The 15161-nt window shown below is 33.4% G+C and overlaps 1 protein-coding gene across 1 annotated transcript in view; it reads right to left on the bottom strand.

The window, feature by feature from the left end:
- LOC139515414 (zonadhesin-like) overlaps nucleotides 1-15161 on the bottom strand; it is a 34482-nt gene that overhangs the window by 9593 nt on the left and 9728 nt on the right. The window contains exons 8-11 of the mRNA XM_071304985.1: nucleotides 13749-13932; nucleotides 5881-6237; nucleotides 5367-5468; nucleotides 1794-2035 (exon numbers count right to left, since the gene is read on the bottom strand). Coding sequence (XP_071161086.1) covers nucleotides 1794-2035; nucleotides 5367-5468; nucleotides 5881-6237; nucleotides 13749-13932 — 885 coding nt within the window. The remainder of the gene's footprint in view (nucleotides 1-1793; nucleotides 2036-5366; nucleotides 5469-5880; nucleotides 6238-13748; nucleotides 13933-15161) is intronic.

Below are 15161 nucleotides of genomic sequence, written 5' to 3'. Positions count from 1 at the left end.
ATACTTGCTAATGAGACAAATATCTACTACTAGTATCTATAATACTAAAATTACGAAGTCCAATTTGTCAGCCGTCATCGGGTAAAAACGACAAATCAAAGAATTCAACTCTATATAGAACTAATATAGGCCAATGGTGTAGATTAAAAATTACACCACTCCAGACCCTTTTGTTTTCCACATAATTAATATTGCCAATTATTAACAAGTTCCGGGTCGAATCCGATATCGATACCAATAGTATATTCACCTGTTAGCTATTACCTTATCTGTACGTTCCGCATTTGACAGGCGCACCACCAAACGGTGTATTTAGGATTTTGCTATATACACGGGTCATAATCAAAGGGCAGACACTACTATTGTAGTTTTATTCAGCAATTAGCAAGACTTTCTAAGATAACTAATATAGGACAATGCTGTTGATTAAAAAATACTCCATTCCTGGATAGCCAGGACCTTTTGTTTTCCAAATAATTAATATTACCAATAATTGATAAGTTCCAGGTCGACGGGTTCAAACAGAAAGATTTGAAAGCAAATAAAAAAACTGTGTATCTTATAATCGACATGACTTTATCAAATGACAATACCAATTACTAAAATAAGGCTTAGGCATAGTTATATACTTTAAGTCAGTCACGGACCCGCGATATCACGGGTGTGTACTTGTAGTTCAAATGAAGTGATAGTAGGCAATTATAAGTAACTGTATTGTCTTCATGAATGAGGAAAAGCAATATCGTATAGACTGCTATAAAACAGACAGACATGAAAAAATGCAATAATTCAATTGAGGAAACGCACGACTTTAAATATCATCAAACACTTAACGAAAATCATCTGACATACATAAACAAATGACAACCACTAAACTACAAATTCTTTACTTGCGACATGCACATTACACATATAGCAGGGTTATGTTTGTTTGTGGTCGCTCCGCTCTCCCTTTATATGGCAGAGGGGTGTTAGAGGACACAGTACTAACTACCTTTAAACAACAGTTAATAAGATAACACTCAACAGATCGAAACAAAACTGAAAAACATCTTACACAAACACAGACCATACGTCAACGACATTTAAACATATCTAACAAAAATAACAAAAGAACACAAAGTTAATATCTGAGACTACTCGCAGTTACTGGTAAATAGTTCAAAGCCTATAACAAATAAAACATATATCCTTTACAAAGACGGAAAATATTATTCAAGATTGGAGTGGAAAGTTTCTCAAAATAGATTGGGATACCAATGGAACATTTAAACGCATAAACCGAAAATTGACTAGTAATTACATTGCAAAACAAAAGTAATACCGACCAAATAAAAACAACAGTTTTTAAAACACAATAGAAAAACTTAAGGAGACGGAGCGTCATGAACATAACAAAGAAAAAACCTAAAACAACAACGGAGTTGTGCCCGTGTGCTCCAGAAGGATAAACTAATCTAATTCACATATGAAATTCGTCATGTTACTGATCTTAATTAATTACAATATGGTTATAAGTATTATTAGGTAGGTCATATTCGAGAAAGTACAATGGCAACGTATTATCAACAAGTGAAACATATCCGTTGTCATCTAAGAAACATATAATTCCATTTAGAACTCATTTGCGATGGAATCTGAAAATATTTGGATGCATGTACATTGTGACAGACTTTTGACACATTCATTTTTTTTTGGTTTCGACTAAAATATACAATAACCTATACACACTATATTTGCATTACCTTTCTGCCATGCTAATTTCACCTGAGTAATGATTTTAGTTGACTTACCATAACGTCACTTCCTTTCAAAATACTATAAACAACATTTCCAATTGTAAAATCTACCCTCTTGTTATAAGAGACAGGTCTTGAATTACGTTTTTCTGTTGTTGTTTCAACAGTGTAGGCACAAGGATCTTTGGTATCTTTCAGTTCAGACAAAATATATTTACAAACACCCATCACATGAAGCATGGCTCCATCTGTTGTTCGTATATGAGGATCTCCAGCGGATACACATCTACACATTTCTGAAAAAAGGTCGAACGAAAACATAGCCTTTTGGTAAATAAAATCAGCTATACCGGAATATAATTTTGTACGTAAGTAGCGCCTACAAAAGTCGCATCAGTGACGCTTAACTTAAAAATTAAAAGACCAAATAAAGAACGCTGATGAAGTTCAGTGAGAACAAACAATCATGGAAAATTTTGCTAAGTACAGCTAAGACTATGGAATTTATCTCAATGATTTACATCGATTTCAGAGGCGTTCTAACATACACATATATTTGAAAAGTTATATACTAGTAGCTTTAAAGCTGCCCGCTTGTTATTGGAATATTTAGGGGGGGGGGGGGGGGGTCGGTGGGGTCCTGATCCCGAAATCCCGGTCTTAAGAACATGAAATCCAGAGGTCCCGAATATAAAGAAATTTAGATTCCGACATCCCGAAATTATTAAAAAGAATTCCCGGATCCCGAAAGGATCAATCGCGAAATCCCGAGCTTAAAAACACCCGATTCCGGAGTCTCGATAGTTGTCCTACCCCCCCCCCCCCCCCCCCCCCCCCCCCACCCAAATATAGGGATGATTGCAAATAATTGTGTCCTCGGTCTGTTACAAATGTAACTAGAGGCTCTAAAGAGCCTGTGTCGCTCACCTTGGTCTATGTGAATATTAAACAATGGACACAGATGGATTCATGACAAAATTGTGTTTTGGTGATGGTGATGTGTTTGTAGATCTTACTTTACTAAACATTCTTGCTGCTTACAATTATCTCTATCTATAACAGTACTTTCTGTGGAAAATGTTATTGAAAATCTTCAAATTTTAAGAAAATTGTTAAAAATTGACTATGAAGGGCAATAACTCCTTAGGGGGTCAATTGACTATTTTGGTCATAGTGACTTATTTTTAGTTCTTACTTTGCTGTACATTATTGCTGTTTACAGTTTATCTCTATCTATAATAATATTCAAGATAACAAAAAAAACAGCAAAATTTCCTCAAAATTACCAATTCAGGGGCAGCAACCTAACAACCAATTATCCGATTCATCTGAAAATTCCAGGGCAGATAGATCGTGACCTGATCAACAATTTTACTTCCTGTCAGATTTGCTCTAAATGCTTTGGTTTTTGAGTTATAAGCCAAAAACTGCATTTTACCCCTATGTTCTATTTTTAGTCATGGCGGCCATCTCGGTTGGTTGGCAGGGTCACCGGACACATTTTTTAAACTACATACCCCAATGATGATTATGGCCAAGTTTGGTTAAATTTGGCCCAGTAGTTTCAGAGAAGAAGATTTTTCTAAAAGATTACTAAGATTTACGAAAAATGGTTAAAACTTGACTATAAAGGGCAATAACTCCTAAAGTGGTCAACTGACCATTTTGGTCATGTTGACTTATTTGTAGATCTTACTTTACTGAACATTATTTCTGTTTACAGTTTATCTCTATCTATAATAATATTCAAGATAATAACCAAAAACAGCAAAATTTCCTTAAAATTATCAATTCAGGGGCAGCAACCCAACAACGGGTTGTTCGATTCATCTGAAAATTTCAGGGCAGATAGATCTTGACCTGATTAACAATTTTACCGCGTCGGATTTGCTCTAAATGCTTTGATTTTTGAGTTATAAGCCAAAAACTCCATTTTACCCCTATGTTCTATTTTTAGCCATGGCGGCCATCTTGGTTGGTTGGCCGGATCACGCCACACATTTTTTAAACTAGATACCCCAATGATGATTGTGGCCAAGTTTGGATTAATTTGTCCCAGTAGTTTCAGAGGAGAAGATTTTTGTAAAAGATAACTAAGATTTACGAAAAATGGTTAAAAATGGACTAAAAAGGGCAATAACTCCTAAAGGGGTCAACTGACCATTTTGGTCACGTTGACTTATTTGTAAATCTTACTTTGCTGAACATTATTGCTGTTTACAGTTTATCTCTATCTATAATAATATTCAAGATAATAACCAAAAACAGCAAAATTTCCTTAAAATTATCAATTCAGGGGCAGCAACCCAACAAGGGGTTGTCCGATTCATCTGAAAATTTCAGGGCAGATAGATCTTGACCTGATAAACAATTTTACCCCATGTCAGATTTGCTCTAAATGCTTTGGTTTTTGAGTTATAAGCCAAAAACTCCATTTTACCCCTATGTTCTATTTTTAGCCATGGCGGCCATCTTGGTTGGTTGGCCGGGTCACGCCACACATTTTTTAAACTAGATACCCCAATGATGATTGTGGCCAAGTTTGGTTTAATTTGGCCCAGTAGTTTCAGAGGAGAAGATTTTTGTAAAAGTTAACGACGACGGACGACGACGACGGACGACGACGGACGACGACGGACGACGGACGACGGACGCCGGACGCAAAGTGATGGGAAAAGCTCACTTGGCCCTTCGGGCCAGGTGAGCTAAAAATGAATGTCGGTCAGCTGTGTCGTTCAGTCCTTATCTTACCTTGTGTCAGTTGATTTTTTCGGTATAACAAAACACTTATAGAGTGAATATTTGTGGAATATAAAGTTCCTGTTAAAATTTTCTGTATAGTTAAAGAGATGATAGAGCTAAATTCATTCAAGTGAACTGACCGAGATTTTGCCACTAATTACATAATAATTGATTACATGATGATTGCATAATAGAAATATTGCATTCATATAAAAGATTAATCTTTTATTTATCTATATATACCTCTTTTATTATTTGTTATGCATTCATAAGAAAGATACAGCATTTTAAAGGTTAGTGATTGGAAGTAAAAAAAATCTTTGTAGTGTGCTACCTTAATGGGGAGGTAAATAGCTTAGTAGATATTGACTAACGAAATCATGTCTTCATGTGCTGTAATTAACGTGGCTGTATCAAATCTTCAAGAACTAAACCGATAAATATAAGTGGAACAAACAAATACTTGATGTTTCGTCATCATCTGTTTGCTTTCAGTTTTATAAAAACCTGTAATTTCAAAATGGTATTAGTTGGACACATTAAGTTTTTAAAGGGGTCTTTTTCATTTATTTTACCTTTGTTTTCAACGTATGTCAACGTAAAAGTGTATATCGCATTACATGTACAATACCATGAATACTATCAACCACAAAATATTTTATTTGTATATTTGTTTCATTTTTAAGTCAGTTGTTTTGTATGTGTGTTATGTATTTTTACACAATTGTTGTTCATTGATTCATGATACTGACATCAGAATATAATTACATTGCATACCATGCCTCAAATGTGCAAAACGTATGTGTATGTGTCTCATAAATTATACATCGTAACTGTTTCCGGAATGTTTATGTAAAAGGATAAAACTGTTATAAATTTACGTACTTGAGCATTTTTTCTTTGGATCTCCTGTATAGCCTTTTGGACATCTACATTTTCCTTTTCTGAGAACGGCATTTTCCCCGCAATCATTTTCACAGTTTCCGGCTACAAGAAATATATATGTTTATAATGATAAGAAGAGTATGTACAAGTAAACTATCAGTACAAGAAAGTAAAAGAACACATTGCATACATTATTACTTTGTACTTAAAACTAAAAACGGTAATGATACAACAGACAAGTCATAATTTTGACTAAAGTGTGTTCAATTTAAAAATATTGCAAAGCGTTGCCATGAGTTTTCAAAACGAATACAAAATCGCATTGTGCTTAGCAAAGAGAAAACGTGTAGCTGCAGATGTAAAATCCAATGAAATATTTCTTTCGAAAATGAAAAAAAATCCTTATACAAAAAGTAGATTAGTTTATCTCCGTTTGACAAGGATACCCTGTATAATTGTTGCAATCAACTTCTTATATGTATTTACGATGGTAAACACGATTATTAATTCCTACCTCTTGATAAATATGAGACTTGAAATATTGCTCTTCTACAGTTTCCTCTGGTTAAAAACTTGTTGCTTCTTAATTTGCCGACAACTCTACATTTGTTACGGCGATTTCTTCTTCTTCTTCTCTGCTTTGCTCTTTTGCTTTTTTTACTTTCTTTTTTGTTTTTCTTTCCTTTTCCTTTCTTGTTTCTTTTATTTGCCTTTTTCTTTCTACTTTTTACAGATGAAATTACTTCAACATTCATAATTTTTTCAGCACTCTTAATTGTACATACTAAAACCCTTTTGTTCTTTCTATGACGTTTACAGCGCCTTGATCTAGGATTAACTTTCTCATTCTTTACACACGCAGCTGGGATTTCTATAAAATGTAAGAACACGTTATTATTAAGTTTCAAACTATTTTAGCAAGTCAAACATGAAACTTTGACATTAACGCCTTTTTGGTTTCCAAAAATAATCCATAATCTAAAATTTCATCAATCAACTATTAATGACAGAAGTCGATGAAAAAATTTATTAAACAATGACTATTTAGGCTAGTTAAATTCTTTAGTTAATTTTTAGACAAAACTACTGCTGTCAATAACGGACACTTAGTTTCCAGGCATTATGATAAAGGCAAAAGTCGTATAAAGCTGTTTAATAATCATTAATCGGTTAAGACAAAACAAATCCGGGCTACACAATTAAAACCAAAGGAAACACATCAACTTTAAGAGGAAAACAACAGAGAAACAGAAACACCGAACTGCAACAAAATCAAACGCCAACATACAACATACAAAGAAACGGACTGCTTGAAAACAACTGCTACATTCCTGAAACTTTGGTACGGGTAACTAAAGGCAACAGTAGTATACCGCTGTTCAAAACTCGTCAATTCATGTACAAAAAAACAATCGGGGTAACAAACTAAAACTGTGGGAAACGCATTAAATATAAGAGGAGAACAACAACATTAAAATGTAACACACACAAAAACGGACTAAGCATTAGACAAAATCCGATGAGAATAACAAACATAACATCAAAACCAAATACATGAATTTGGGATAGAAAGGTACCGTGACACGTCTTATAGTAATGTGAATTCACACTCAAATATAAGAGAAAACGAACGACACAACGGAAACACAACGTTAAAATGTAACACACACATAAACGGACTATAGTATAACAATGGCAATATTCCTGACTTGGTACAGGACATTTTTTAAGAAACAAAATGGTGGGTTGAACCTGGTTTTGTGGCATGCCAAATCTCGCACTTTAATGGCAATGTTAAATATAATATTTAAATGACACCATAATGTTACAGGACTACAATACAAATTAATAGGAAAACATATTAGACAAAGAAACAAATAAATAATAGCTAACAAAAGGCATCAGGTTTAAAATTCAATACGCCAGAAACGCGCCTTGGCCACACAAGACTCAAAAGTGACGCCCAGATATAAAAGTTCGAAAGTCAAAACAAGTACAAAGTTGTACAGCACCAACGATCAAAAGTTCAAAACGGTTGTGCCAAATACGGCTAGGATTTTCTGCTTAGGATAAGAACATCCTTATTATTTAGAACAATTTATGCTATTTGAAACAGTTAATTGTATCAAATGAATATAAAAGAGGGACAAAAGATACCAAAGGGACAGTCAAACTCATAAATCTTAAACAAACTGACAACGCCATGGCTAAAAATGAAAAAGACAAACAAACAACAGCACACACGACACAATATAGAAAACTAAAGAATAAACAACATGACCCCACCAAAAAACTAGGGGTGATCTATAAAAGATATACATAATAAAACTGAAGTATTAGCTAATTACAGAAAACAAAACCCGGATACATTACATAGACGAACACAAAAAATAGACACCTCCAATTTAGTCAAGGCCTCAACGCAAAGAGTGAAAAAAAGTGACGTCACATACGTATACGAAGTGGTGAAAAGACACAAAATTACGTCACATTTGAAATTCTGAAACAGCACAAACAAGAATGTGTCCCCAGTACACGAATGCCCCACTCGCACTATCATTTTCTATGTTCAGTAGACCGTGAAATTGGGGTAAACCATCTAATTTGGCATTAAAATTAAAAAGATCATATCATAGGGAACAGTTTTACAAAGTTTGAAGTCGATTGGACTTCAACTTCATCAAAAACTACCTTGACCAAAAACTTTAACCTGAAGCGGGACAGACGGACGAACGAACGGACGGACGAACGAACGGACGGACGAACGAACGGACGAACGAACGGACGAACGAACAGACGAACGGACGCACAGACCAGAAAACATAATGCCCTTCTACTATCGTAGGTGGGGCATAAAAATGACGTCATATTTGAATGACTAAAACTATATCTCAAAAATAAGATAGAATTAGGATTGATTTAAGATTATATTTGAACTTAATACTGATATTACATTTAATAACAATGCACATTGCAATACTTATCAATAGAAAATTTAGGTAGCAATTAACTATATTAAAAAGCTATATCCGGTTTGTTTTGACTCTAACTTCAAACGTAAAGCATCGTACAGATTACGTTGAACAAAATCAAGTCTTATAAATGAAGGCGGTGATTAATTTTCTTTACCATAACACATGAATATAATAGAAAAAATGTTAATACATTTGACAAAATCCGATTAGAATTACAAATATAACATAGATAAGTCATTTTACCAGAAAGTTATACAAACATTTTATATTAGATTGAGAGGAAATCAACAATGATCAAACTTGCTTTTGTGCACAAAAAAAAAAAAAACCCCAAAAAATTATTATATTAGTTCATCCAGAAAACATTTATAAATAATATGCACATGACATTTTTCTTTAAAAGGATCAGGTATCACAGAAGTAGCAAGTTCAGAAATTCAAAAAAAAGTGAAACAAGGATGAAAAATCCACTCGTTTTGTGGATTTAACTTATTGTTTTTATACTTTTGTTTTCAGATGACAACTAATCTTTACTGCTGCGTTCTTTCAAAGAAGCACATCAAAAAGGTAGTTTATAATTTTCACAACTACAAGGAGTTGCAACCTGTTTGCCGAAACATGTTAAAACTTTAGCGTTTTCTGAAAAAGATCCTCGTATTTGCAGACTAAATTTGTTTTTAAAGCGACTCCTAAAAGAATAGTGTATTTTAAATTTTGTAATGATATTAAATTTCAATACATTTTTTCTTTAGAATAATTAGTTGGTTTTAAACATTAGGTATCTGATGTAGTGTCAAAATAAGAAGATCAGATATGCATGTTCTTCTCATATTCACTTTCATAAATTAAATTATTATATATAATTATGTATAAATATACTAAATAAATAAATGATTTGGAAAATACGTTGAAGGTATAAAAAGTCATGAGAATTCCGAATGCAATAAGGTTTTATCCGGGCACTCTGGTTCTAAACCTTGGTTCCATCTGGGTTGTTTTGTTCTGAACCTTGGTTCTATCCGGGTTTTTTGGTTCAAAACTATGGTAACTGGTTCAACATCCGGGTTGTTTGGTTATAGCAACCCGACTTCTTGGTTCCATCTGGGTTCTATTCTAGATTATTCTAATGTTCCCGTTGAACTTGGAGAAGATAACCACAAGTATCCGAATAAAAAGATAAAGTAGGTCAAAGACGCTAAAATTGTTTTATAACATTGAACATTTCAGGATCGACGGTAAAAGAAGCTGTAAGGTATTTATCTTCTCATTCTAATAATTTTGATTAGGAAACTAGATAAAAATAAAGCGTCGTATAGATTTTAAAAATAAAACGAAATATACATGATATCGAACATCAATTTATTTTATTCAGTCGTTCTGTTTTAATTTATTTTCATTTACTCATTCCTTATTTCCGTTATTATTTCTAGAATTTTTAAAGCAACATATTTAGGACCTGTCGGTCAGTTGGTCAACGATATCTGCATCTAGCCACTTAATTGACCAGCTGACGACTTGCATATATATATTTGATTGCACATTTATTTTCAAGTTCGACTGAATTTTATTTAATAGGTTTTGTAATAATGTCAGATTTGATAGAAATACGTGTGAAGTATATGTAACAAATCGTTTTGTTCACAACGGAATGCTAAAAGATATATAGAAAATGATGATCAATTTAAGTTTTTTAGCTTTATTTAAATGAAAAATAAGTTATCAAATATTACAAATGTGTATATGTACAATGAACTTGTCAAATTTGATACTCCTTGTGATCGGCATGCATATAATCATTAGGCCCAAAATAATCAAATCAAAATTAAGATTGAATATTTTTATAATACAATTGTGTATGTGTTAATGACAGTGCTAGTGGGATGAGTATCACCAGCACAATAGTCAGAACTTCTGTGTTGGTGCCATAGTAAAGGGGCATAGTGAAGGTCAATCCGTCCCGAACGTCCAAAAAAAGGGTTCCGTTCTCTTAACTTTAGTTGCCTTAACCAAATACTACAAAACGTTTACACAAAATAAAAAGGAAAATGTGACATGAGCGCCAGTGAGAACTCTCCACAAAAGACTAGATGACACAGAAATTAACAGCTATACGTTACCCTACGGCCTTCAACAATGAGCAAAGTCCATACCGGATAGTCAGCTATAAAAGGCATCGAAATGACAATGTAAAACAATTCAAACGAGAAAAGAAACAGACTAATTTATGTACCAAAAATTAACAAAAACAAATATGTAACACATAAACAAACGACAATTAATGAATTACAGTCTCCTGACTTGGGACAGGAACATACATACAGAATGAGGCGGGTTAAACATGCTAGCGAAATCCCCACCCTCCAGCTGATGTGGCATGAGTTCCGAAGAAGAACTCTCCACACGAGACCAGCTGACACAGAAATTAACAACTAAATGTCACCATACGACCTTTAACAGTGAGCAAATAGATATAGGAAGATGTTGTATGAGTGTCAATGAGACAACTCTCCGTCCAAATAGCAATTTATAAAAGTAAATTATTATAAGTCAATGTACGGCCTTCAACAATGAGCTTTGGCTCACACCGAACAACAAGATATAAAGGGCCCAAAAATTACAAGTGTAAAACCATTCAAACAGGAAAAACAACGGTCTAATCTATATAAAAAAAGAGAAACGAGAAACACGTATAAATTACATAAACAAACGACAACTACTGTACATCAGATTCCTGACTTAGGACAGGTGCAAACATTTGCAGCAGGATTAAACGTTTTAATGGTACCAAACTTTCTCATTTTTTCTGAAACAATAGTATAACATCACAACATAGAAAAACGCGATAAAACAAAATTCAAACGAGAAAAGAAACGGACAAATTTATGTATAAAAAATGAACGAAAAACAAATATGTAACACATGAACAAACGAGAACCACTGAATTATAGGCTTCTGACTTGCAACAGGCACATGCATACTGAATAGGGCGGGGTTGAACATGTTAGCGGGGTCTCCACAATCTCCCCAATTTGGTAGCTTTACTGTTACCGTTCATGAGTTATCATGTTCGTTTATAAACATAGAAAATGCTGATTTTTTTTGTTTTCGTTCTCTTTAATAAGTTTGACTGAATCAAATGTTATAAACCTTATACGTAATGGTTATTACCCATAACACAGATCTATCAAGTTCTAAATTGGGTGGTGTTCATGAGTTATTAGATATAAGAAGGTGTTGTACGAGTACCAATGATACAAATATCAACACATGCCTGAAGATAGGAAAAATGCTAAATCTGTTCTTTCTGTTCTTAAACTTTAGTTTGCCTCAACCAAATGTATTGAAACTTATACACAATGCTTATATTCATAAAACAGTCAAAATTACGTGAATCCTGCATCTATATGTGGAAGTTTACTTGTGATTGTTTTGTCACAAGCAGGGGCATATGTGGCTCATAGATATATTGTACATTTATTTCAGTCAGTTTATTTACTTCCTTTGAATTCTACTTCTAATAGAATTAACTTGCGTATTTTTTTCATGATAGCGGTGCAGTTTGGTAACAGACAGAGGCCAGCATAACGAAGTATTTCATTAAATTGAGCTCTATGTCTAAGAGTACTTTAAAAGTTCTTTGCACTGAGTTCAGTTTATTGATATATGCGTATACCTTCTGTGTGATTTTTTAAGATGTAAAAACAGACTATCCATATCTGCATGTCCATGAAATGAAATCCAAGGTAAAATGATTGAAACATTTTGAATTATCTATCCCAACTGGCAAGACATGGTGCTACTGAAGCAGTAAATGTTCTCTCTAATTTTTCACGGCAATAAAAGGATTTAGTTTTCATTTGATCAAAACATTTTTCAATTCAAAAATTGAGAATGGAAATGTGGAATGTGTAAAAGAAACAGTATCATGACAAATCAGCAAAAAGCAGTCGAAGGCCACCAATAAAATACAATGGGTCTTCATTAAAACGAGACAATTCCTCGCCCGGCGTTGGACTTCAGATGGCCCCTTAACAAAATGTGTACTAGTTCAAAACATAAAATTGAACTTGCAATTAAAAACATACAAGACTTACAAAAACCAGAGACTCCTGACTTTGCCAAGGTAATCATACCTAAAGGCACACCCAATATGCATATAGGTCAAGAGTCAAAAAGTCATAGACTGGTCAAGGGTTCCATGACAAAAAAAAACCCAACACAAAGCAGATTTTGAGGAAAGGGTCATCGTGGTACACAAAACTAACAAATATATCTACATATCTAATATAGATAAGATGTGGTTTGAGTGTAATCAGACAATTCTCCATATAATTCAAACAAAATATACAAGTTGTACATTAAGGGCAAATGTTAAGCTCATATGTAGTTTCTCGTGCCACAACTCACCATCTTATGACAATACATCTTCATGCCAAATATTCAGAAGCAAGGTCAATTTAAAATTATACTTTTAGTTCAGGGTAATATACCAAGGAACACACTGTATCATGATGACACATCCAAAGTGCGTAGGTCAAGAGTCAAAAAGTCAGTCTGATCAAAAGTTCCGTGTCAAAAATACACAAAGCAACCCTGCACGAATGTTCATCATGGTACACGTAACAATGGCTTATGTCATGATGCACTACACATGCCAAATACAGAATGCCAAATACAGAAAACATGGTTCTGGGACAGAAACAGAAGACATACTAGTATATATATTTGTTTAGATGCCAGCTGAAGGACGCCTCCGGGTGCATTGAAGACCTTTTGGTGACCTTTTGCTGTTGTCTGCTCTATGGTCGGATTGTTGTCTCTTTCACACATTTTCCATTTCCATTCTCAATTTTATACATAACTAAACTCAATTCAACGGTACTTTTATTGCAGGTCACTACAAATGCCTTCAGCATAGAACATAAAAACGCAACACTACAAAGTTAAAACCGTCTTTCACAAAAGTTTATGCAGATGATTCTTTGCAACGATTATCTTATCACTGTTAATTGAAAATCGGGTCTTGCAGTTTTGTCAATAAATTAAAACGGTAAAATTAGACATCAAAACACTTCAAACTAGGGCTAACCATTAATTTCTAACCTATACATGTGATAGTACTATGGTAAACTGATAGAAACACATGATGCAGTATGAAATTGAATATTTGCAATAGTACGACCAGAACAATACACGACAGAGTTGGAAACAAATGAAAGTAATTATGCATACGATTTTTTAATCACAATGCACAAATAAGGAACCGTAGTTTTCATTCAATTTATTCATCTAAATTGTACGCTCGCGTTAAACAATGGAAATTAACACTGTATATTTATATAAACGATCAATCTTGTAATAAAAAGGAAAAAATAAAACATATAAGCATCATCTAAATGATATTTACCATCACACTTTTCCCGACCATCTCCACGATAATTAGCTTTGCATTCACATTCATAATTGCCCTTTTTGACAACACACCATCCATTTTTATGACACCCTTCATTTTTCCAATTTTCTTTCATCTCACCACCTGGCATACATTGCTCTTCAAGTGTGCAGTCGTTTTCACGTCTTATAGCACCAATCTACAGTACCAAAAATAGAAAAAAATTATAAACGAAAAATTATTTTAAGATAGCATCAACCCTCTTTATTCAGAATGTTTGAATCACCATTTAGAGATGAAGACAAAATTGGAAAACAAGCTGCGGGCGGAAAACTGGACCGAGCCTTAGTACTTGACACAGTAACATTTTTAAATATTAATTCTGTAGACCTGCTTCCCGTCATCTCTCCATCTTATAGAATTAATCTACGTTAACAATTTTATTATTTAAAGTTCAATCATTAGTATGATCAAGTTGATTCTGATATCATTTTTTTATCAAAAATATTTCAATCGTGAAATTTTATATTCTTGATGATTAGGTTGAACTTTCAAAACTAACATTTTAGAAAATACTAAATTCTTTTTATGATGAGAACTGACATTTCATTTGATATTATCATTCAAAGTTTAATAAATGCAAGGATCCTCACGGCATTTCAAACAAATTAAAACTAATAGCTATGTTAATAACAGTTGTGTTCTTGATTTACACATGTTTAAGATGCCGTTTCAGTTTGAAAGAAATTTTTCATATATCATATGCAAATAAAATAAAAGCAGCTAAGCACATCTATGTAAACATATGTTTCTATTGCGGTAGAGATTATACACATAATATTGTAGCTATTGTAACAATACAAATGAATATCTGGAGGAATTTTCAATTGTTAACGCTCAATACTGATATAATTTCATTACGTAAACATGATAATTTATATAGTTTGGAATACAATTACAATTATCAAATAAGATAGGCATTGCAGTCAGGATTCTAATTCGTCAAAATTAGCTCCCAATTACGCCAGTTCATTTTCACAATTGTAGAAATGAAAGCCATTGTAGGGATGACGCGCTGACAATTTTGCTCTCTGAAACCGATAAATTTATCCACATTGCACCATTACGATCCTTATATGTCAGTTGCATTTTAAAAGACAAATGTATCAACTAGCTAATGAGCATCAGTTAATGATCTTGTCTGCATTGATTCAACTTTAAACTATTGTCTGATCGGTTGTCAGGTGGAGTTTTCGAAAATTCATAAACATTTAAAAAAAATTCGAATTAAATATTTCGTGGAAGGGCACACTAGATTTTTTTAGTGGTTGACGACTATAAACCCTGGTTATCACACACAAAAAAATACAATTTTTCGATGATATGCATTTTCATCATACAACTTGAAAGACTGTCGTCAAGTACTTT

This window comes from Mytilus edulis, chromosome 3 (assembly GCF_963676685.1).
Source record: "Mytilus edulis chromosome 3, xbMytEdul2.2, whole genome shotgun sequence".
Lineage (NCBI taxonomy): Eukaryota > Metazoa > Mollusca > Bivalvia > Mytilida > Mytilidae > Mytilus > Mytilus edulis.
The sequence above is the reverse complement of the archived record's forward strand: the minus strand, read 5'-3'. Positions and strand labels throughout refer to the sequence as shown.